General features: G+C 37.9%; 2 protein-coding genes across 3 annotated transcripts; one reads left to right on the top strand and one right to left on the bottom strand.

Moving 5' to 3' along the window:
• Positions 1-631: 631 nt before the first annotated feature.
• Positions 632-17267, top strand: cry3a (cryptochrome circadian regulator 3a). Of its 2 annotated transcripts, none has more exons than XM_057356083.1 (15): positions 632-898; positions 2648-2810; positions 7729-7837; positions 8001-8143; positions 8398-8582; positions 8876-8964; positions 9431-9571; positions 9710-10021; positions 10302-10453; positions 12174-12376; positions 12999-13085; positions 13281-13415; positions 13517-13609; positions 14765-14908; positions 15100-17267. In XM_057356083.1, the coding sequence occupies exons 2-14, from the start codon at positions 2653-2655 to the stop codon at positions 14863-14865; spliced, it is 1908 nt and encodes a 635-aa protein (XP_057212066.1). In that variant the 5' UTR covers positions 632-898; positions 2648-2652; the 3' UTR covers positions 14866-14908; positions 15100-17267. The 2 variants fall into 2 exon arrangements, with proteins under 2 accessions (XP_057212066.1, XP_057212065.1); XM_057356082.1 differs by having other exon boundaries at positions 640-898; positions 14747-14908.
• A 3430-nt stretch (positions 17268-20697) lies between these two features.
• Positions 20698-24105, bottom strand: gpr37l1b (G protein-coupled receptor 37 like 1b). The gene is made up of 2 exons (XM_057356084.1): positions 23282-24105; positions 20698-22611 (listed from the first exon to the last, which is right to left on the bottom strand). The coding sequence occupies exons 1-2, from the start codon at positions 23930-23932 to the stop codon at positions 21916-21918; spliced, it is 1347 nt and encodes a 448-aa protein (XP_057212067.1). The 5' UTR covers positions 23933-24105; the 3' UTR covers positions 20698-21915.

Raw genomic sequence — 24105 nt, 5'->3', positions numbered from 1 at the left:
GGTATGATGAAGATATCAATGTAGGAATAAAATACAGAGAAATACTACAAAAGAAATCAAAAGACACACTCAAAGCATGATTTTGATTCATCCCGCTGGCGCTGATTCGAATCTTTTGATTCCTCACGCTGTGATTCATTTAGTCTACACTTTAGTTCATGTGTGGATTTCACCAGTAGGTGGCGACCAGTGATTTTGAGTATGCACGTACACAAACCCCGCTAACCTTATACCCGAGTGCTGGCTGGACTTCTGTCAAGGTATATAAAAAACCTAAAATAAAGAGTAATCCCTGCTAAAAAACAACAACAATAGAACCATGTCCAAAACACAATAGAAAATGTAATGGTCGTATAATTGGTTTTATGGAAACTAACGGTGTCTACTGGTGTGTGATGGATTCTATAGGTGGGGTGTTATACAGAAGCGGTGGAAGGTTTTGGGACAGCTGCTGCCTCCAGCCGCGGAAGGTTTTGTGGTAGCTGCTGCCTCCAGCCGCGGAAGGTTTTGTGGTAGCTGCCTTGAAGTAGTGGCAGGTTTAGCGGGAGCTCCACCTGTCAAGGACAAATTTTACTCCTACTGTCTGTGTGCAGTACCATCAGTCCGACCATACAGTTCATTCATTGCACCACGCTTCCCAAACGTGACCGTCCACACACCCCGTGACCTCGATTCGACCAATCACAAGCGCCACCGCGCTCACTAGGAAATCCACATTGGGAGCGTTGCAATGAACGCGAGGGCGTTACAGAGCAGCGGAGCACGGGTGTTGTACCAAGATCAACCTGACCGTCTGTGAGGCAGACTGAACCGGGGCAAGATCACCATTTTTTGCCTGGTGACGCTCGCTATACCGTGGGAAGAGATGGTACTGTCTTCAGGGCTGACATAACGGATGGTAATGCTTATTTTTGTGCTTCAGACTGTATTTATTGCTAAATGACAACAGTGCGCTGTTGGAGTTACATAACGTGCGCCGGTGACCTCATTTCTTATATTTGTTTCCCCAGTAAAGTTTTTCACGTGTTTATCTGTTTTGTCTTTGTTTTTCAACCGATGACTTATTTTTACTGCTAGGAAACATAGAGGGAGTGCAGAAATGTAAATATTACCGCGCTTACTAACGTATGTATGTCTGCCAGTTTCACCTACAGAACTAGGAATTGACCTAATTTCTTTGGGAAGCTTTGAGTGTCTGTAATGCAGTATCGCGCGACAATACAAGTTGTGCTTTAATGTAAAATAAAATGATATTATTTCAATCCCTTCTTTTATGTATTCCCCTTTAATCACTGTATATTAATCCAGCCTTTCATGTTAAAATTTGGTGTTAAGATGGGTACGTTAAGCACAGTTTACTAAAAACCGGGGTGGCTGGTAAAAGCATTTTTATGTAACAGCTATAGACAAAAGAAATACACATTATAACTGCTGGTGCATAAACGCACTGTGCATTTGAAGTATCTAAATCGTTAAAACAGTGACATTGAAAAGTTGTGATTTTTCATTTATTATATTCAGGTAAACGAAAGTCATGTAAAAGACAGAGCCCTTAAAAGCTTCCCACGTTAGTGCTCTGCTGTGCATTAGCATACATCACATTACATTATCAGTGTTATTTGTTGTGCAGGTTAATTCACAATCTGTAATAATGTGTCGGTGTGTGCATTCAAGCATTTGGAAAATGAATCTGCCTTTATACAACTGAATGCACAGCAGGTCACCTTAAAGGGACAGTTCACCCCAAATAAAAAAATCGCTCACCATTTATTCACCTCAGGTAACACAACACTAAACCCAACGAAGATATTTTGAGAAATGTCTTAGCGGTATTGTGTCCATACAGTTGAAATTAATAAAGACAGGTAATCTTCTTTTGTGTCCTACATACGAAAAAAAGGCATACAGGTTTAGAAGGATATGGGGGTGAAGAAGTGATGAAAGAATTTACATTTTTGGCTACAACGACAGACTATACCTAAATATATTCCTGTGCTTTAAAGAGAACAGTCTTTTAAGGCTTTATTTAATGTGTTTTAAAAAAACTCAAACACGTGTTCTGTAAGTGGTTCTGTGATGACAAAATCATCATATGTATGTGTCAGTGTTGTATGGCCTCTCAACTGCTCTGATGGAATTCACTCCTGTGCAAACATCAGTGTCCTGAGTCAGACTGTGGAGAAGCCAATGTCCCAGAATGTGTCTTGAGGTTTGACTGCTCAGATGGAAAGGGTTTGAGTCCAGATTTGAAGGGTTCCTCCTCATACAATCATACAAACCCCCTTTTAAGACTCAAATCAATACCTATTGTTTTTCTTAGCAAAATATAAAGGAACAGTGTTGAAATTCAGTGTTTTTTATATGTAATTGCAGCTGCTAATCTCTAAAAACAATGTGTTGAAATGGGTAGATCCTTGATCCTGAAGACTCTTTTCTTTTAGAGTACTCCAGTTTCTAAAATAACAAATCTGTTGTATGTAAAGTAAATGTTTAAAATAACATACATACCTTGTAAAATCACTTCTAAAAGTTTGTGAGGCTTTGCATCATGTTTAGATTTTTGTATTGTTATTTTGCCATTAAGAACATTCTCATTTAGTCAACTTGATGGATAAATATTTGTCCTGTTTACATTTTATTGATACAGTTAACATGGCCCCCAATTCCATCCACTGGTTCAGAAAGGGCCTCCGTCTCCATGACAACCCTGCACTTCAGGAGGCAGTGCGTGGGGCAGACACAGTTCGATGTGTCTACTTCCTGGATCCCTGGTTTGCTGGGTCATCAAACCTCGGGGTTAACAGGTGGAGGTGAGTGCAGCTTCTTTAATTGATATCATTTCATCTCAATAAACAACCAGAACGTTTTGTTATTAAAATCAAAATTTACAACAAGATATAAGAGTCTGTACCTAAATTAAACATTTTATTTACCTTACCTAATTGAGGTAAAAGGTAGGATGAATTCAGGTTAACTGGGACACTTTTTGAAATTAATCTTATTGTCAAAAAGTGTCCCAATCAACATGAATTCACCCTAACATTTATAATAATAATAAAAAATCAGATTTGTCTGTGTTTTATTTGTAATTTGACCAAAATCAGCATATATATACAGTATATGTCCTCAAATCATTGCATGAAACTACACTAACTAGTCTTGCCTATAGCTTTTAAAACGTCATGCACTTTGTATTCAGTAGTACTTTATGTTATGCAGCTTGACATAAAAAAACAGTCAGGATATCAGAAAGAGAGCAGATTTAAAATAAGCCATTATGAAAATTAAGTCACCAAACAAGTTCTAGTCTTTTGTTGGTCCTCTATTGTACACATTCACTCATACCACGTAGTTGTTAGCGGATGATTTGATGTCAAATAATTTACAGTATTATAATTGCTGGGAGCGACTGTTCCTCAAAAGCTTATTAATCATTAGCCTACAAGTCAATTCATTATGTGTCTGAACGACTGTAATCCACAAAATCGAACTTTCTCCTCATCTTATATCTCTTTATGTTATTTTCTATTGAATGAGTGCCAGAGACTCAAATCAAGGTCAGGTTGTGGAACACATTTAATCCAATTTCAGAGATGATAGATTTGGGTACATTTTGATCCATTAAAACCTCAAACCTGAAATACAAGTTGACACAGTTTGTTGACCACACAATCATTTTCGGTTTAACAAGCAGAGCGTGTTACTAAAATATTTAACACACTCAATTACTTACTGTCAATGAACTGTCATTTACATGATGCCACAGGTGTGCAGTCTAACCCCTATTGTAAGAAGTTCATAGTATGCACTTTGGGTTCTGTGTAAATCAGTTACAATCTGGAAGTATTTTGGGAACACAAATCTTACATCTTAGAGAAACATGTACTCTATAACATTCTCTTCTGTCTTCTGAGTTCACATGGTTTATATAATGGATCCATTTTGGAAGCTCGTCCAACCTTTAGATTTTCTTAACTCTGGAATGCGTGGGGCCAGAAGTGCCTATGCGTTTTTGTTTTCGACCAAAAAAATCCTCACACATGGAGAAATGTGAATAAATGTCCATTTATGGAGATTGATCGATTGCCACAACAGCCAGTCATGGGGAAAGTAGGCCAAGCCACAGACTAGCAAATGCTTTGCTGTCAGAACAAAGTCAGATGGTGTGTTCAGTCTGGAGATTGTCATTCGGCTCGCCAACTGAATGGATCCGACTGAATGTTAATGAGTGCTAATTCACTAGAATAGAAGATGAAGCACCTGTGAATGAATCTGTCAGGTGTTCACATGTCTTTCTTAAAACACCTGTTGAACAGTACAACTTTAACGCAGGGAGATTTCAGGTCGCATCCTTTGTATATAATGTAAGTGTATACAAGTAAACAATGCGATTTGTTAATCGTGGTAATTCTTCCTGAGTAAACAGATATGCACTAACACAGATCTGAGAGGTGTTTGATATAACTGATCGATAACTGATAACCTGCTTTGCGTTATCGTGTTCTGGTTCACTTACATCACCCAACATGGCGATACTGACATTCACGTAACAGCCTCCATAATAACCTTGTGTTGCTTTGTGTTGCCGTGCCGTACTAGTGCACACACATCACGTAATGTCACACACAGATGTAATAACTAGGACGGTCACATTGGCCACATCTTGATTCACACATCTTGCGTCTGCTGGACAAATAAGTGTAAATGAGATGTGCTCAGTATGATGCCCGTATTGTGTTTTGGTGGTGAGTTTTTGCGCTGTTTATAAAAACATGTGCAATAAAGCCTTTTACGAAATAAAGTCAAATATTTTCTAGGGCCGTCAAACGATTTATCACGATTAATCGCATACAGAATAAAAGTTTGTGCGTTTACACAATATATGTCTGTGTACTGTGCATATTCATTTTGTATATATAAACACATACATGTATACATTTTTAGGATATATTTATATGTATTTATTTATTTTAACAGTCATTTAAATGATATATCAATGTTTATTCATTTGTATATTTTTCTTAAATTATAAATGGTTCATAAATAAAAAATAAATTATTATAAATACAAGATTAATATGCACAGTACACAGACATACTGTATATTATGTAAACACAAACTTTTATTCTGGATGCGATTAATCGCAATAAATCGTTTGACAGCCCTAATACTTTCTGGATAAAGACCTTTGTTGGAATTGATCTGAATTGCACGTGCCATGTCGAAGCACACAAACACCACTAATCATTCTATAAGGGTTTGATTGAATTGAGGTGCTCTAAGCAGTTTGTAGTGTACACTTTAGGGGTCGAGTTTTGTGTAAATGACTTGCAATGAATAAAATACTCAAGTTTATGTGCTGCGGGTCCAGGATGTGCGAAACAAACCTAACTTGTATGCTTTTGCTGAAGGAACTTCAGCACTGCCTCGGTCTGGGCATGTCTACCTTGTAAGGTTACGGAACTGATAATATAAACTCGATACTTGTTATCTGTGTGTCTTAAATCAGTTAACTTTCAGCAGAAGTTATGAAGTAAGCTGTTTAGTTTAAGTGATTGTATAGAATGCATATCTTTTAGTACATACTTTGGTCATATATTACACCTTATATGTAAAAGGCAAAGGAGTCTTGTATTGTTTAACTTGTCTTCACGTGTTCTGGAGCAGTGGATATCGGATGAGCATGCTCTTTTCTCAGGCTAGGTGCGAAGAGTGATGTTGTGGTTGAAAGGAGGTCACTGGGTTAATTTTATGCCCTCCAGTGGTGGAGATCATGCACGCTGCAAATCTAGGCCAGGCCAGTTACATAAGGAATAACATATGACAGGACAAAGTGCTGGAAAATAGGTCTGTCTTTTCCATACTCATGCTCCCAAAAACAATTCTTTTTTTGTGCCTCTGAATACTTTTCGAAGAAACGTGTGATTGTTAATGCGTGTTTTCGTTGACCAATACGGTAGTGTGTGCAGTTGTGTGTGTGGTAGTGTGTCGAGCGGTCACCCTGTATCTGGAGCATAGGGAGCTTTGTCCCTGTCTGGTCCCTAATCAGGGCTTTGGTTATAGATAGTCTGACTTTGGGCTCAGTAAGGATGGCAGGACCAAATACCAGACTCGCAGGTGGAGGGTCGGACGGGCCTTCCAGACAAATACTATAAACTCATTAATGAAAAAACAGATTGGCTTGTAAAGCCAGGACCATTGGCAAAGGCCAGAGCGGAAGAAAACAATTTCTCACTGTAAGACCAGCTTCTTGTTAGATATTGTGTGCTAAGACTGGTATAAAGTATTCATATGGAAACATTCTGAAAATTAAAGCGGTGTTACTGTCAATAATGAAAACTAAATGAGAACGTTTTCACTCTAAACTTAATTCAAATCTAAAAATAAGAAAATGAAGATTAGAAATTGTACAGTTGCTTAACGGTTTGATAGTTATCTGATGGTGTGTTCATGAATGAGTGAGTGTCCTTAAATGCTCTTGTACTCGATGGATCTTCTGGAGGTGTATCAGCAGGAAGGCAGATGTGTAGAGAGACTTCTAAATAAGATCATGAATGAAGAGACTTTTGAATGGAAAGTCTAAGCATGTGTAGGGATCGAGAGACAGCTTGCGGAACAAGTACCCCCCATTTTCTGTAAAATAGTCTTTATTTTATATATGCACAATTTAGAATCTTTTAGACTGTAAATCGTATTATATTGTATTGTCATTGTGTTGAATGTCTGTACTAGAAGCTTCCAACACCAAAGAAAATTCCTTGTGTGTGCAAGCACACTTGGCAATAAAGCTCTTCTGATTCTGATTCTGATTCTGAAGTAAAGCCCCGGGGCTTTGCTTTAGATCAGCGGTTCTCTAACTCTCCAGACCTAGTACTTGGAATAAAAAAAGAACATCTATGCACCAGTATGTTCCCTGTGTTTTTTTTCCGGCTTGGAGCCAAGCGAGTTGCCATCTTAAGAATTGCTTAAGGTTTTATTCCTTTGGATAAAAGCTTAAAAGAAATGAACCGTAAATATACAGCCGTGGAAATAATTAAGAGACCATTCCAAATTTTCATTTAATCAGCATTTCTAGATGTATTGTGGCCATTCCAGTCCAGTGTCTGTTGAATTTAAACAAAATCAAACCTCAGGTGTGAGTGTGGCATAAAGACAGCTTAATGAGGTTATCGCATAAAAAAATATTGTTAAACCTTTTCTAAATACATGTACAAATATTATTGTTGTATTGCTTAAAAGTGAATATGAACTTGTTTTCATTGCGAGTTGAGGTATTAAAAAATACAGAGCATATATTCTGTTATTTTGACCTGTTTCTCTCGTTTTCATTTTATGCAAATAAATGCAAATTAAAACAATATTTTAAATAAATTAAAAAGTAGTTCACAGAATGAAACAAAAATGATCATTTTACCTAAACACATACCTATAAATAGGACATTTTAAAATCGGACAAACAAAAATGGCATTTTTTACGCGACTGTATATTTAATACAGTACGCCTAATGACATTTTTTACTTAAAGGTCTTAACTCTTCTTATACTAAAAATACTGAGCATATTTTGTCTTGATTGTTTCCAAGTGGTTGTAGAGTATGAAGAACAATTGTGGAGGACTGCTACTTTAATAAATATTTGAATATTCACAACACAGTGCTTTTTTTGGCACATAGTGAATGCGGTACAGCCGTTTAAGGAATTCACTTCTTATTGTTTATTACTTGACAGATTTCTCCTGCAGTGCCTGGATGATCTCGATTCCAATCTAAGAAAACTCAATTCTCGCCTTTTTGTCATCCGAGGACAACCAGCCAATGTTTTTCCACGACTTTTCAAGGTGAAATTCTATATCTATAGTTATACTTCAATTAATTAATTGGGATTTTGTTCTACAAATTTCTGGAGCCTTTCTGAAATCCACCCTCTCCAGTCCACTGTATTGGCATTTCTTTGACCATGTCTAGTGTTTTTCTTAGGATATCTGTGTTCTGTTCTCTCAGGAGTGGAACATATCCAGGTTGACTTTTGAGTATGACTCAGAACCATTTGGAAAGGAGAGGGATGCAGCTATTAAGAAGCTCGCTATGGAGGCTGGTGTTGAAGTCATTGTCAAGACCTCACACACCCTTTACAATCTTGACAAGTAAGAACAACTCATTTCTTTAAAGGTGTGAAGCAAATTAAACATGTCAGTTTTAATGATCCCTAACGGTTTAATAGCCATTATTTGTATTGTACCAGACGTTTTTCTAGGAGTTTGTCATTTGAATTCTTGTAAGCGCTGCCAGAAGTGACCCACCTTAAAAGAAAAAAGAAAAAGCATGTGTTGAAATGCTTGTAAAGACTCAGGTGTGTGAGGAAAGACAGTGACCTTATTTACACTTCATGTCGTTCCAGAATCATTGAACTGAACGGTTGTCAGCCTCCTCTTACCTACAAACGTTTCCAAACGCTGATCAGCCGAATGGACCTGCCGGAGATGCCGGTGGAAACCCTCTCCAACACTATGATGGGCTGCTGTGTCACACCAGTCTCTGAAGACCATGGGGACAAATATGGTGTGCCATCCTTGGAGGAACTAGGTGAGCTCAATGAGTTCAAGACTTTATCTGTTTAAGGTGCTCCAGGTTCGAGGTGAATTCTAGTTTGATCAACTCAGTTCAGAAGAGGGTTTAACATTCTGGTAAAACTCACCAGTATATTAAGGACATTCTGTTGAGTAAACTTCAATGGCCTTGACCTAAATGATGCAAATGCAATATCCATTTCCTGTGACCAAACATACAACTTCAATTGTTCCATAAAATGCATCATGAGAACCCACCAGTTATGCAAGTTTAGTATGATATCTCTAACCTACATTATCTTGGCTCAGGATTCGACATCGAGGGACTGTCTTCTGCTGTCTGGCCAGGTGGTGAAACAGAGGCATTAACAAGGATTGAGAGACACCTGGAGAGAAAGGTAACATCATAAAAGTTGTACAGTGTCGAAGTATTAATTTTACTCAGTTCTCACACTTACTACATACTTGCGCAGAGCGTCACCCTTAAAAATGTAAGACATCATATAACAATTTTGATATACTATTTGACCATTTCACTTGTTTGTTCCTTTACTGTAGATCTCTCTAAAGTCCTAAAGTTTGTGAAAAATGTCTAGATACTTTTGAGAAATGCACTTGCATCATTGGTTTGCAGATGTCACCTACCAGCACCATTCGAGATGTACATTGCATATATTTAGCAGACACGTTCTTTCCAAAATACAATTAACTTTAGGCTTTTAGGAATTTTTCTCTTGGAGTTGAACCCATGACATTGGTGTTGCTTACAACATGCTCAAGGAACCCTATCTTGGTTATTCATTTGTCAGCCCAACATCTACATGTTTCACTCTTTTGCTTTTATGTGTTCTTGTGCCTTGCCAGGCTTGGGTTGCAAACTTTGAAAGGCCTAGAATGAATGCAAACTCTTTATTGGCCAGCCCGACTGGCCTGAGTCCCTACCTCCGTTTCGGCTGCCTCTCCTGCCGCCTCTTCTACTTCAAACTCACAGACCTCTACTGGAAGGTACTGACATGATTCTGACTGGTTGTTTACATCTGCTGTGCCCACATCATTACACCTTTCAAATCTGTATATTCTATTTTAAAAATAGAATATATTAAATATATTGTTTTTATAGAATCCTCTCAATTCTCTTTGCAGGTAAAGAAAACCAGCACTCCTCCTCTTTCCCTCTACGGTCAGCTACTATGGAGGGAGTTTTTCTACACCACTGCTACCACCAATCCACGGTTCGACAAGATGGAGGGCAACCCAATCTGTGTGCGTATTCCCTGGGACAAGAACCCAGAGGCCCTGGCCAAGTGGGCTGAGGCTAAGACTGGTTTTCCCTGGATCGATGCCATCATGACCCAGCTGAGACAGGAGGGTTGGATTCATCACCTGGCCCGCCATGCTGTGGCGTGTTTCCTCACCCGCGGAGACTTATGGATCAGCTGGGAAGAGGGCATGAAGGTGCATTACGCACACATTGGACATCTGCTGGTTTTGCCTGGTTATATTGAAAAAGTGGGAAAGGAAATTTGGATGTTTTGTCATTGTGCATTTCTTTTGGGTTTGATATGGTGGAATCTAAATACATTCCAAAATAGACGTATATACAGGATGGCCATATTAAAGCTCGATATGTTAGTGTTTAGTTGACTGAATTGAAGAACTGAGGTCTAGTAAGGAATGATGCAAGTAGGCAACCATCTCTGATTGGCTAGAGAGTAATGGTTGTTATGATTGACAGGTGTTTGAAGAGCTTCTATTGGATGCTGACTGGAGCGTGAATGCTGGCAGCTGGATGTGGCTCTCCTGTAGCTCTTTCTTTCAGCAGTTCTTTCATTGTTACTGTCCTGTGGGTTTCGGAAGGCGCACCGACCCTAACGGCGATTTCATTAGGTTGGTAACTTTCCCAAATATTCAAGCACTTGTCTTCATATCAGGCTATTAAAGTAGTCCAAGATAAACCAGTCAGGAGAGCATGTAGAAAATCCACTAGCCATGCAGTATCTTTCTGTTCTAACTTTTTTCCTTGTAGCCTCACGTTCCAGGTTTTTGTTACTGAAGTTGAAGCTTTTCTGTCCTGAAAATGTTCAGTTAAGGTTTGACATTATAGGGCCACATCAAAGAGCAAACGTTTGCTTTTAAATATTGCCATGATTATTGTATTTCTCTTCATGAGCATGTCAGCCAAAATGTTGTATTTTTGTGTTTCTTTGCGGTCGTCTCATGGATTGGGTGAAAAGTTCAGCTTTCCCTTTTGTGAATTGTGGTTGATTGCTTTTAGGACGAAAGCCATTCTTAGCCAAAGCATTTGGAAACCTGTTAGCTGTGAATGTGGTTGAAGCGCTTTATCGGCGGGAAATGCAGTAGCCTGTTCTTTAGCTCGTTAGCAACTCTTTTTATCAAAAGGAATTTCAACCACTTGGTAGGGAAATACAAAGCCTGGTCTGTTTTCAATGCGTAGAGAGCCGCAACGCATTTCCCAGAGAGCATGATGGGAGGTGGGGCCCAAAGCCAGAGAGTGAATTCGATCTAGCTTTAGACAATTCCTCTGTATCAGACTCTTTTTGAAATGTTTAGAGGTCCTCTAGGCATTGATTGATCTCTGCTCGTGCAAGATCACAATATCATTTGCTATCATTTGCCTGTTGATGTCGTCTAGAGATCCGTAGGTTGTCCCGTTTCTCAAATCTGATGGGCCTTCCATGAATACCCAGTGTCCGTGTTTCAGATGGCTTGCTTGTTTAGGAAGGATGTGACTGTTCCTGGCGAAAGGGTTCTGGTCTCTTTTGGCAAAACGAGGGGGCCACCCAGCAGCAGAGAACAGTATACTGCATTTCTCCTTTGGCGGCTAGCAGGTTTCTCTGCCTTGGCTTGGGATCACTGTCGTCTCAAAAGCGATCAGTGGCAGTGCAAGGGGTCGGGAGTGAACCTGAACCTCTCACTCAGCCCTGAGCTTCCATTTGTTGAAACGGGTGGTGATGGTTGAACTTATGGTGGTGCTTGATTGGATCTGGAGGGGGATTGGGTGGGCCTGGTCACTGCCTCTGCTTTCTAATGCGTGTTGTAGTAGGAATCTTCGTAGTGTCTCAGCACAGGCGGGACCTGTTGCCCTGTTTAAACCACCCTGTCCGCCTGTCTGCACGCCCCGCCATCAGCGACCCTCGGTCCGGGCTCTGGTAAGGTGGAGCGCCTAGGTAGGTGGAATTTTCTGTCCCTGGGACCTGGAGGAGAGACGCAAGTTCTGATTTCACTAGAGACTTACTGAATTCCTCAGTTCTTTTCAGTTTATTTACTTGTGGTGTTGGGCTTTTAATTATTGTGTTAATTGGCTTTAAATCTAGCTGTTAATCAGTCATGTCACTGTTGCTTCATTCATGCATATATCATACAGAGTGATAATTCATTTGAACATGTTCAGAAGCTTGTAACACAAGCGACAGTCTTTAACCTTTCGAATTGATATGCGTTTTATTAGTTATAATCCGAGAAGCCTTGTATACTTGTTCTGCCTGCTTGTTGAAACTTTTCAAACACGGACGCCCCATAACCATCTCGCACAACCTCCCTTGTGTTTATGATTAGACTGTGTTTTAATCTCTCTTTGTTCTTTCAGACGATATTTACCTGTTCTCAGAGGTTTCCCTGCCAAGTATATATACGACCCGTGGAATGCCCCAGATTGTGTGCAGGCTGCCGCTAAATGCATCATTGGAGTCCATTACCCCAAACCCATGGTGAACCATGCCGAAGCAAGCCGTCTCAACATCGAAAGGATGAAGCAGATCTACCAGCAACTCTCGCGCTACAGAGGACTCGGCAAGAATTTTGAAGCAATTTCCATGATTTTATATATATATAAAAAGCTATGTACTTATTGTTTTGTGTGTTGACTTGAACCCATCATTTCATCATTTACTCACCCTCGTGTTGTTCCAAATCTGTATACAGTTTGTTGTTCTGAAAGATATTTGGAAGATGCAAACAGTTCTTGGCCACTATTGACTACCATAGTAGGAAAAATTACAATAGTAGTCAAAAGTGCCCCAAAAATGTTTGTTTTCCCAAATTCTTCGAAAATATATCATTTTGTGTTCATCAGAACAAAGAAATGTATACAGATTTGTAACAACTTGAGGGTGAGTAAATGAAGACAGAATTTTCATTTTTGGGTGAACAGTCCCTTTAAGACGGATAAGGCTACATACCAAAAGCTCCAATGACCCTATTGTATTTTGTCTTGATATTAATAATGAGAACAATACGGATTCTTTATTTTATACTGTATATACTGTAGAATGTGATATATAGTATATAGCAAAAGCTCACAAGTCTATAAATCTGCAATATTGCTATAGTATAGCCCACCGGAGGGCCACGGCCTACATTTTTGGAAGCGCTGTGCTAGTGAATAAATCTCTTTTACTTACTGTTTTTCTAGGACTTCTGGCCTCTGTTCCATCCAGACGGAATGGGAATGGAACGGCTTACTCCCCAGGGGAACAGCAATCTGGGACCAACACTCCAGGTGAGATTCTGCCTGTCAGCAATGGCTTTTTCCTAAATGTTTTGACATAATAATAGTTTAAGAACTATTTAAGAACTATTTAAGAACTCCTTAATTTATAATGTAGGCCATATTATAAACCAATGTTATATATTTAAACAAATGAGTGAATAAAATATTTCAAATAAAAGAATTGATATGTGTGCGTCCCAACAGCACCGGCTGTGTTGAACAGTTCTGTTGCCAATGGTAACAGGAGTGGAAGTATTCTGTTGAACTTTGACAGCAAGGAGCATCAGGGACCAAGTGGAACACAACAACAAGAACAACAGCAGCAGCAGCAACAACTAGGTGCCCACTCACACATACTAATAAAGTAACAGATTTACATCCAAAAATGGAAACCTAAATGTGAGTTTCCAATTGTAAGTTATGTTTCTCCTGTTTCCTAGGTTACCACCACATGTCCGACTCAGGGCACAACGCAAGCAGTCGCCTTTACCAGTGCAATATCTCACATGAAATGGCAGGCCCTCAACATTCAGGTAATGGAAATGAAAAATGTGTTTGATGACAAGACATTCATGACAAAAAACAAAAACTCTACAAATTGTCTCACCTGTCAATTCAACGTGTAGTATACTTCAGTGGTTTATAATTAGGTCTGATCTGTTAGACCATAACCATTCATGTTAAAGTTAGTGCTGTCAATCGATTAAAAAAATTAATCGGATTAATCACACATTTTTCTGTGATTAATCACGATTAATCGCACATAACAATAATATTTTAAAATATACTTTTACATTTTAATAATTTCACATTTAATCTTCAAATTGATGTAGAAACAACATCATTTTATGAAAGCTAACATTTTGATATTAGTACTGTAACTGATGTCTCTATTAAATTGATTATTTTAACATGAATTGTAGCCATTCAACAGTATAATTGAGAGCTCATGTAGGAAATATACAGAAATTGAAGGACACTTTACAGTCTTTAATGCTAAATTATAAATTAAATGCAGAAGAATTCTCATTAAAGCTACAAAATCACATTGATTTCTTCTTTTATTTTGTTCTTTGATTAACATTAGTGACAGGAGTCACAGCAGCACTTTTAAGAACGTGGCTCCTTTAAGAGCTGTCTCAGTACGCAGATCACTCCCATTTTCACAACTCTTTGCATTCATTTAAGATTTTATTTTACACTTTTAAGTCGTGCTTAAGAAAATGCTAGACAAAACGGGCTTTCTGACATAATCTTGTGTGGTTTTATCCATTCAAGCACGAAAGAGAACTTAACACGGATGCGCTGTCTGATGCAGCCTTTAGCCCGTTACTGTACACACCAGACTGGACCTCGCGTTGCGTTTTGCCGCGTCCCACAGTTTAGAAGCTGTCTATCTTCATTGAATGTGTCAAAGCAACTGTTTAAAATCGCGCTTAAGTGGTTTAAAAGCCTGTACACGAATAAGAGCGTGATAACATAATGTGACGCTGGACAAAGGATGTCAAAACAAACGGATGCTGCGTTAATTGCGATAAATATTTTCTCACGCGTTAATTTGAAAAAATTAATCGCATGCGTTAACGGGTTAACGTTGACAGCCCTAATTAAAGTACAAGTGATATGTGTACATGGATGTTCATATACTCTTGTTTTCACGTTTTAATAAGGACACCTGCTGCACACAGGTGGAAGTGTGACAAGGAAAAGGGAGAGAGAGAGCGAACAAGATATTGAAGGAGAGGACGACAGTCTCTCTACCTCACAAACTTCCACGACAAAATGCTGAGGTCACTTCAGTTCATGCTACCAGTGGGAACCAGTCGAGAATGGTAAATATAATTCAGTTATCTCAATTTTAATGTGTAAGTGTTGAGATGCTATTATTATATCAGCCAAAAAGATGCCTTTTGTGTTTACGATTTCCGTTACAGAATATTGGTTTCTATTTTTGAATACACCTTTAATACACCTTGTGGTCTGTTGGAGGAAACATGAGTTTTGTTTTCTGCTTGCTTTCCAGAAAAGCTAGTTGGACATATCATCATGCTGAGCAGAATATTTGGGAAATAAGACACGGGCTGGTCTGTTCTCCTGTAAACTCTCATGTTGGGCAAAAACAAATAGTGGATTTGGCTCTTTTTTGTCAACTTCAAAGGATATGAATGTTACAGTAACTGGGTATATTTAAGAATTTTTTTCTTTTGCTTAGTTCTACATCCATAAGAAATGAAGCGACTATAAAAACTTTTCCATTTGGACGTCTTTGTGGCTACAGTAGGTTTGTTTTTTCATGGCGTTAGATGAACATGGTTCAAGGTTCATACCAAGTGTGGTAGATCAAGCAGAAATCTGACCTTTATTATAAAACTGCAGCTGTCTGTGAGTATTTTTGCTCAGTTACTACCAGCACTGGACATTAGTTGGATCCACAGAAACAAAACCAACAACCAACTCTTTTGTACATTTACAGTGTTCAGAATTTCTCTGACTCTCAGTACAGTGGTGTATGTGCCACATTTTGTAAACAGAAAAAAGGTATACAATTATATTTATATATTGGTGTTTTGTTCTTTGTCAGTTCAATGTATTTGTGTTTCAGAACAGAAAAATCATGTATAATAAAATACCAGCCAAGCTGAAATTTTAAATAGGATTCACAGTTTTCTATATTTTAAAATTGCTTCTCATTTTTAAACTTCAGACCCATATTGAATTGATCATGGACAGAACTGGTGATGCACTGCAGTTCTGAAATATTTTTAGGTAGTACACAATAGTCCTTTAAAATAATAGTTTGAAATCTTCATAATAACAACAATATCTTTTTCATTGTCATGCCTGGCTGACACACACAGACAGTTGACCTTCATGGTCAAGCCTTAAAACACTGATACACGCCAACCTACATTCTGCCAAAGCCAACAAGTGACACTGGAAAAGAAATTATGTTAATGACTACACTTATCTTTTAAATCTTTCTTGTTAAATAGATCTTTTTTTGGATAAACTGTATATACAAGGAAATTGTCTTTTTGTGCAGGACTGCCTAGTGTTGCTTTAAATTTGCATTGTTAAGATTTAAAACAAAAGACTTGAATATTTTAAATTAATCTGTGCATAGTGAGATTAAGACACCAAAAATACCAGACATCATTAGACAGCCAAAACATGTCATGTTAATATTGACTGACATTCCAAAAATGAGCAAATCATGGTTTTTAATTATGTCGCAATCTATTTTTTTATTTTTTGGATATCACTGAAGTCTTTCCAATTCTGTAAATTAAAATGACTGTAATTAATGTCTGATTTTTCTTTTTTAATTACATTATATATGCGAAGTACATTACATCAGGGAATGTAACCAACAATAAGGATTTCACTGTATTTGATCAGCAGTGATTTATACTTTACCTTATGCTGACAGCGTAGCCAAAGTTGTTTTTTGTTGTTAAACATCAGACCAAATACTATTCATCAAATATAACTATTGGTTTTCTGTCCAGAGATGAAATCCCTAAAGTACAAATGTTTTTGTGTAGACATGTTCCCCGGTGAAATCTGAATGATTGAGATTTTTGGAAGCCATACTGTAAAATCACTAATAAACTAGACTTGTCTCCTTTAAATTGATATGTGACTTTAAATGATAATTTTTGTAATCTATTTGATATTTTAAAATCTTAAAAATCTCCTTTTAAGAATAGAATATCTTTCAGTTAATGCAAATAAATACTGGTAACAATATTATGTTGCGTTAGCATTACATTGGTTGAATGAAACTATGATGAATCCTGCAAAATGTTTACAATGTTTTACACAGATGACCTAATAATTACTGTTCATAACTCAACCATATGTAAATATAAGGCCCCTTTCATTTTTGTAAATTCATTATGATCTGGCAACCTCTATAGGTTGTATAGCTGGACCTGCTTTGACACTGTGACATCTGTGTGCTGTTGCCGTAGATAATGGGCTGTTATGACCAGAAGTGTTCAGTTCTAATGTGAATGTTTTCAAATAAAAAACTGTAGAAACCTCATTGCTTTTTGACTGTAATATCTATGTGCTATTATAGCTTGGTTTGTGACAGCTCAAGTGAACATTTCTGTTTTTCCCCATTTGTTCACATTTTGTTGTTTTTATTTATTTTTATTTGGAATAAATGTGTGACGTTGAGTCTAATTCCTTTTCCTCACAAATTTGTAAACGGTTGTAAAAGTAAATCTGGTTGAAACTGAGTTTGTTTTGCTGACTCTTCCTGTTGGATTCGAGATGAGAAAGTTTTGTTTGAGAGAATGCAATGAGTGATTGAAACCACTTGGGGGCAGTGTTGATGTTTGTTTAACCTTCATATAGGCTTTGTATGAGCTTTTTGTTAATCACATCTGTGCATCAGTATATTAACACTGCCATATCTTTTTTATTTGAAGTAAGTAAGAGATAGTTTACGTCGTATTTTGTGAGATCACAAAGAAAAAAGATGAAAGTAATTTATTTTTGTGCAAAAATAGATATGATTATAGGCCTATTGTGGTTATGTTACAGTTAGCAAAGCCTTAGTAGTTGACATATTGACAAATAAGAAGTAGGAAAACTTGAGCAGTTAATATATCAAAATAACATGTTTTTGGTTTGTTTGCTCTTTCCCACAATCAGATGTACTTGTAGGACTTTGTGGGGATTGAGGTTCATTCAAACAGACCAATTCTGTTCCCTCTCTGAGACTTGGCAAACAACATGTAGAAAAAAATGGGTTGAGATGTCCTGGGCCCTCATGAAGCGGGGATGTTTGGCCACCCGGGCACTTGCCCTGCTTTGCTGCACATACTCTTGTTTTCAATCGCCATGTGCCTTGAATACATGAGCATGACAAGAAAACGCAATGGAAAAACGTTTTTATTCTTAAACTGTGAATCAAAATGAAACTCACTAGCATTTCCTGTCCTCTATATGGGGTGGTCCATGGCTCCGGTTGTTTTTCGTGCCCAGGTCCTCAATCCCGTCTCTGATTTGTATGTTAGTGTACTCAAGGGGCCAAAACTAGTTACCACGGCAACTGTGTTGAATCTCTCACAGCCCCCCCACCCCTTTTGCCCTCTCTCAGCCTTTCCTCTCAGAACTCTGAAACAAAACAAACATTGTCCCTTAACAAGGCGAGGGGAGACAACGTTCTGTTCAGAAGTGAGGGACATTCAGGTCGTATTAGTCCTTCCTCATTGAGTCTCATCCGAGAATGAGAGAGTGGACACAGGACACTTATCGCTTTCTCACGTCTGCGAGGGTGACTTAAAACGGGACGTCCTGGAATCACTTCAATGGTCTGACAACTTACCCATGGCTGAATGATGTCTTCAAAGATTTGTTTGTGATTCTCTTACCCAGAGTGCATTGTTTAGTTATTCAATTCAATTCAATTCAATTTTATTGATATAGCACTTTTCACAATGTGCATATGTGCAAATGTGAAGAAAAAAAACCTCGGGAGAAAGCAGTCTCAGCCGGGAGGGCCAGGTCTCCTCTGACACGTCACAGCTGCACTCAGTGACTTTGACAAAAAGTTACTGAGTAAATGTTTATGAAGAATAGGGAGAGCTTATTAGTTGAGATTTATTTTTTGATCGATATCAGACAACAGAGGAATGTTATAAGCAGGGAAAATAGTAAATGTAATGAGTGCAGCTGTAACTTCAATGTGATGTAAGTTTAGCATTAAATACTAAGTATTGTAAATTTAGCATTAATGTGACAAGTAGTCCATCTTTGCTCTTGGTTGGGGATGGAATTGCCTGATCTGGGATGGTCAGATGATCAGTTATGCACTTTGGGTTAGTTAGTCACGGGAAGCTTACATATTGGTCTTGTCTTGGGACCTGGCTGAATTGAAGTCATTTTTTGTCACTTTAATGGATACATTGGATACACAAATTGGATACATACGACATCATTCATCACAAAATGTATTATATAACCTTTATTTGTCTGTATATTTTTTAAGCATTCATTGTTTTGACTTTGTTTGGTGTGGTATTCACCCACATTTCATACACTCTGGTCAATACATATTGTACTGGAAAAACTTTGGTTAATTTGTTGTCATCATTAAATGGACATAAAATGTAGTAAATACTGACTATACAAACTTAAAAACAACCAATCGTAATCAAATTGTTTTTGTTTTTCCATTTTCTGTACTTTATAATCAAGTAAAAAGGTTCCAAAATAAAAAAAACCACACTGACAAAGCATATATCATAGTTTTACACCACTGCATGTCATGTTTTTTTTTTACCTGTAATACTCTCTTAAAAATAAAGGTGCTTAAAAGGTTCTTCACAGCCATAAAATAACCTTTTTTGGTTCCACAAAGAACCATCTTACTTACCTTTTTATAATCTGAAGATCGCCACAAATTATCTTCTGTGAAACAGAAAGGTTCTTCGGATGTTAAACGTTCTTTATGGAACCATTTAGAAAAAAAGGTTCTTCTATGGCATCGTGAAGCACCTTTATTTTTAAGAGTATACTTACATCAAAAATGTACTTTCACTCAAGTTTTTTTTACTAAAAGTAAAGAAGCACTACATTTTAAATATGCCTTAGTATTAAAGGTAAAAAACACCTATGAAATGTACGAAATGTAGTGGAGTAAAAAAGTATAATATATGCTTTTATAAAGTAAAAACACTAGTACAGATACTTGAACAATGTACTTGAGCAGCGTAAAAATACTTAGTACTGTGTCCATCTATTAATTAACAATTTTTCCTCTCTCATTGGCATTAATGTTGTGGGGAAATTTGTTGATTTGTGGCACTAGGTTCATTATAGCGAACAGAGACTCGTCTGTTCTCAGTCAGTCATTATGGCCAGTGGAGCTCCTCTCTTAAAACTCAAATCAATTCTCTAATGAGGCTTTTCTCTATCTCTCACTCGTCTTCTGAGTCTCTGACAGGCTCTGAGCGCAAGCCAACATTAGACCGATGAGGTCCAACCCCCTCCAAAACCCCTGCAGGAACACCCACGTCTGCTTAACCCAAACACATTTAATTTATCTTTAGTTAGGTGTTTACAATTCATTATAAACTGCATGTTAGTTTAGATAGTTATATTGAACAGTGTTTTTGGTATTACTAGCAAATAAACAAACTTGTGTAATCATTTTAATAGCCTTAAAAGTCTAGTCTATGTTCTGTTGTTTTACAGCTAAAGGGTATTTAAAGCTTCTAAATTTGTTTTGATACTTCTTTGATATACTGCTAAGCATGCCGATGAAAATGACGAGACTACAAAGTCGTATTTTTTACAAATTCTTCCTTTCCTACACTGACAAGAAAAGGTGGGAAATCCAAGTGGGTTTTTTGTTCACACTTGACCACGTGAATTTTTAGATGGTCTCTTGGCAACTTAGCCTTAGTCTGGGCATTGATATTCACAGTAGAAGCTTCCATCTTCTTTTCAGAACAATGGAAACCTTATGGGAATGAAGAAACTGACCGAGTCTGAGGACAAATGTTCTCCCTCGGCTCCTCGTGGATATTTGAGAGATTAGTCCTACTCTTGCTTATGCTCTATTGCGAAAAGATTCTGCTTCAAAGATGAATAAGACAGCACACATTATTTAAAGGCTTTAATGAATATATGTTTTAAAAACTGTTTATAGACTTTTTAAAGTATGTCCTTTAAAAAGCATCTATGTGCAAAAGTTACAATAGTCCCTTGAGGAGACAGACCATTCAGATGTTGTCTTTTCATAACTGACAATGGTGATTCCTTTCAGAAACCTATTTAAATTCTAAGCCGGTGGAGTGCATATATATACAGAAGTCGACAATTAACAGTGTAGACAAATTTTAAGTGGTTATGAGAAATTTGTGAAAAATGTTAAAGTTAGTGATAAATAACAGGCAAACACTTTTCAGCCATACCAAGCTTTGTATATTGCAAGTTTCCTATATGAACAATATGATCCTATGTGTTATTTGTGATTTGGAAGTATTCACTGCATTTCTGATCTCATAGAGATTTTTTTTCTAAATATTTAAACACGCTAAAATGTATAATTGTCTATATACATTACAGTTGGACTAAAAGTGTGGGGAAGCTTTACGAAAAAATGACAGTGATACAGCTGCTGATATAAAGGGATAGTTCACCAAAAAAGTATAAATTCTGTCATCATTTATTCACCCCCGTGTCAATCAAGTCCTGTATATGACTCTTTCTTCTGTGGAGTAACACAAAAGAAGATATTTTGAGAAATGTGTCCATACAATGGAAGTCAGTTAGGTCCAATGTTCTTCAAAGTATCTTCTTTTAGGTTATGCAGAAGAAAAAAGTCATACAGGTTTGGAATGACATAAGGGAAAATAAATGAGTTTTCATTTTTGGGTGAACTATCCCTTTAAGAACATTAAGCAATCCTGAGATGAAATGGAACAAAACTTCAGCCTTACGATTTACTCCTGCAGTATATATTTATTGAGTCTAAATCCCAATGATGATCTCCCACAAAAGAATTAGACCTAAACTATAATACAAAAAGGGCTCAGATTTGAAGAAGCGTGCTAACTTGCTCCAACATAACAAACAACTAAAGATGGCCACTTCTGGTCGATATGGCCTAAGTAAGCTGAGGTTCCATGTCATCTCATGATCACATCATTCAGGGACAAAATCCACCTACTCAGCTTCCGATAGACAAGATGGTCGAACTGTCCTTGGCCTTGTCAAAAAAAATGGAGGACACGTCGTTGGAGGTCTTGAGCTTGCCTTCAGTAAGATTTTGGGTGGATGAGGAGTTGCTCGGTTGGCATTCCTCACAACAGCAGCATCAACAGTCCATAAAGGCCTGTCCCAGTGACTTACACAGGCAAAGCAGCAGCACAGGCGTCACGGACGACTTGAAGAACAAGAAAAACTGGTTTATGAGGGCCAACAGAGATGACACCTCCTCGGATACCTGGATGGGAGCATAATCCAGGGTCAGGTTGCAAACGTTCTCAGGTAGCGTGCAAACTCCATAGATCACTGCTAGGGCCATGACCGTGCAGTTGAGCTGTCGCTCGACCTGCAGAGCATGCTGAAGCTTCTGTTTTTTGGATGGGGATCTCTCCTCGGGCCGTTTGCTTGAACTTCCGCTCTCACCGGACACGTGGCAGGTGGCCAACTGACAGAGCAGGGTGAAGACGACAGGCAGACAGAAGTAACAGCCGAAGTACCACCACATGCGTGCGTCGTGGTAGTTGATAATGAGAGAGTAAATGGATTCTGGGAGGTCCGGATATGGGCTCATGATGCAGGTGTCCACCTCGATCCCCAGAGTTGGTGATGTCACCTGATTCAGCTGCCAGAGGAGTAACTCTGGTGCTGCGAGCAGCATGGAACCGATCCACACCACAGCCAGCTTAGCCAGAACCTTCTGACATTGCTCGATCCGCCGGGCCTTTGGCAGGGAGCTTGTCGCAGCGTGGAAGCGGTCAATACCCAGAGCGCACAGGCTGAAGGTGGTTACGCCAAGTGAAGTTACCTGAAAGGTGTGCAAAAAAGGTTATTTTCAGGCTTAATTAAGAAAATGGCAAATGTGGGTGAATAGGAATAGATTATTATAGATAACATAGAACATAAAACTGTTTTTCTATAGTTTATTCTATAGATACTTATATATATATATATTTCTATACTGCATTCTATATATATTTGCATATAATGATATACTTTATTCTATATATACTTGCATAATTTCTTTACTTTATATATACTTGCATATATACTTTGTTCTATATAAACTACATATACTTATATATTTCTATATTGTATTCTATTATGCATATATTGTATTCTCTCTCTGTATATACTGTATATACATACATATTTGCATTTCTATACTGTATTCTATATTATATTTCTATCCTTTATTCTATATACTTGCATATAGTTATATACTTTATTCTATATGAACTACATATGTCTATATATAGTCTGATGCGTTAGGAACCTTAAACTATTGCTGTTGAATAAATCTAGAACAAATGTCTTGTGAATGTTTTTTTATGAAAAGCTTTTGTTTTAATAATAACAAATGTAACATTTGCTTTTAATAAACACTAAGACAAATTGAACCGTGCCAAATCTATATTCTAAGCATAAAAAAGGCATACAATAGGTTCAAAATATGTTCAAACTTTAAAGGTCCTTACCTCTATGTAAGGCACGACTCTGCAGGAAAAATCCCCCAGAAGTCTCTTATTGGTAAGTTCATTAAAGACCACCACAGGCAGACAGAAGCACAGCACCAGGAAGTCCCAAAACGCCAGACTAGCAAGTAAATAGTTCCATGCACTTCTCATGAAATAATTTTGCCACACAATGCACATAACAGCCAAGTTACCCACAATTCCAAAAGCAAACACCACAAAAGCCAGAAACAGAATCCCATAGGCACTGTAAGAGCTGTCGGTGATAGGATATAATGGATTGTGGATTTTTGTAATGCTCTTTTTTGTTGGATCACCATTAGGAACGGTGGTGTCGTTGCTGTTTCCATTTTCAAACACTGATGAATCGGGCATCTTTGTGAATTGCAAAGGACTTGCAGAAGTCTGTGCATATACCGGTCCTTCTTCTTTATGCGTACCGACTTCCACAGGGAACACTTTTTCTTGCTGCATGCGTTCTTGTGAATCATCTTGATCAAAGCTGTCCTCGTCCACATTCAAAGGTGTCTTTTTGCTAGCGTTTGGGTCTTGACCTTCGTGCCCTGGCTTTCCCTTCTTCACCCCTGAGACACAAACGCTGAGAATCAAAGCCAGTGTTACGAGATAAATCAATTTATAAGTTCTCGACCACATCTTCAAAACAAAAGTCCACTAAAAGCACTTTAAAATCTTCTGTCACACCCTAATAACAGGCTGCAGTGGGTGAAGTGAAAACCCTGCTGAAGGCACTGGCGAAGTTTGAGATCCCTATGCCAAAAGCCTGTGTTTTCTACAATCCTGTTGGCCAGAGTGCAGCTCTCTTAAAC

This window comes from Triplophysa rosa, linkage group LG17, assembly GCF_024868665.1.
Source record: "Triplophysa rosa linkage group LG17, Trosa_1v2, whole genome shotgun sequence".
Classification (NCBI taxonomy): domain Eukaryota; kingdom Metazoa; phylum Chordata; class Actinopteri; order Cypriniformes; family Nemacheilidae; genus Triplophysa; species Triplophysa rosa.
This window is presented reverse-complemented; position numbering and strand designations above follow the sequence as displayed.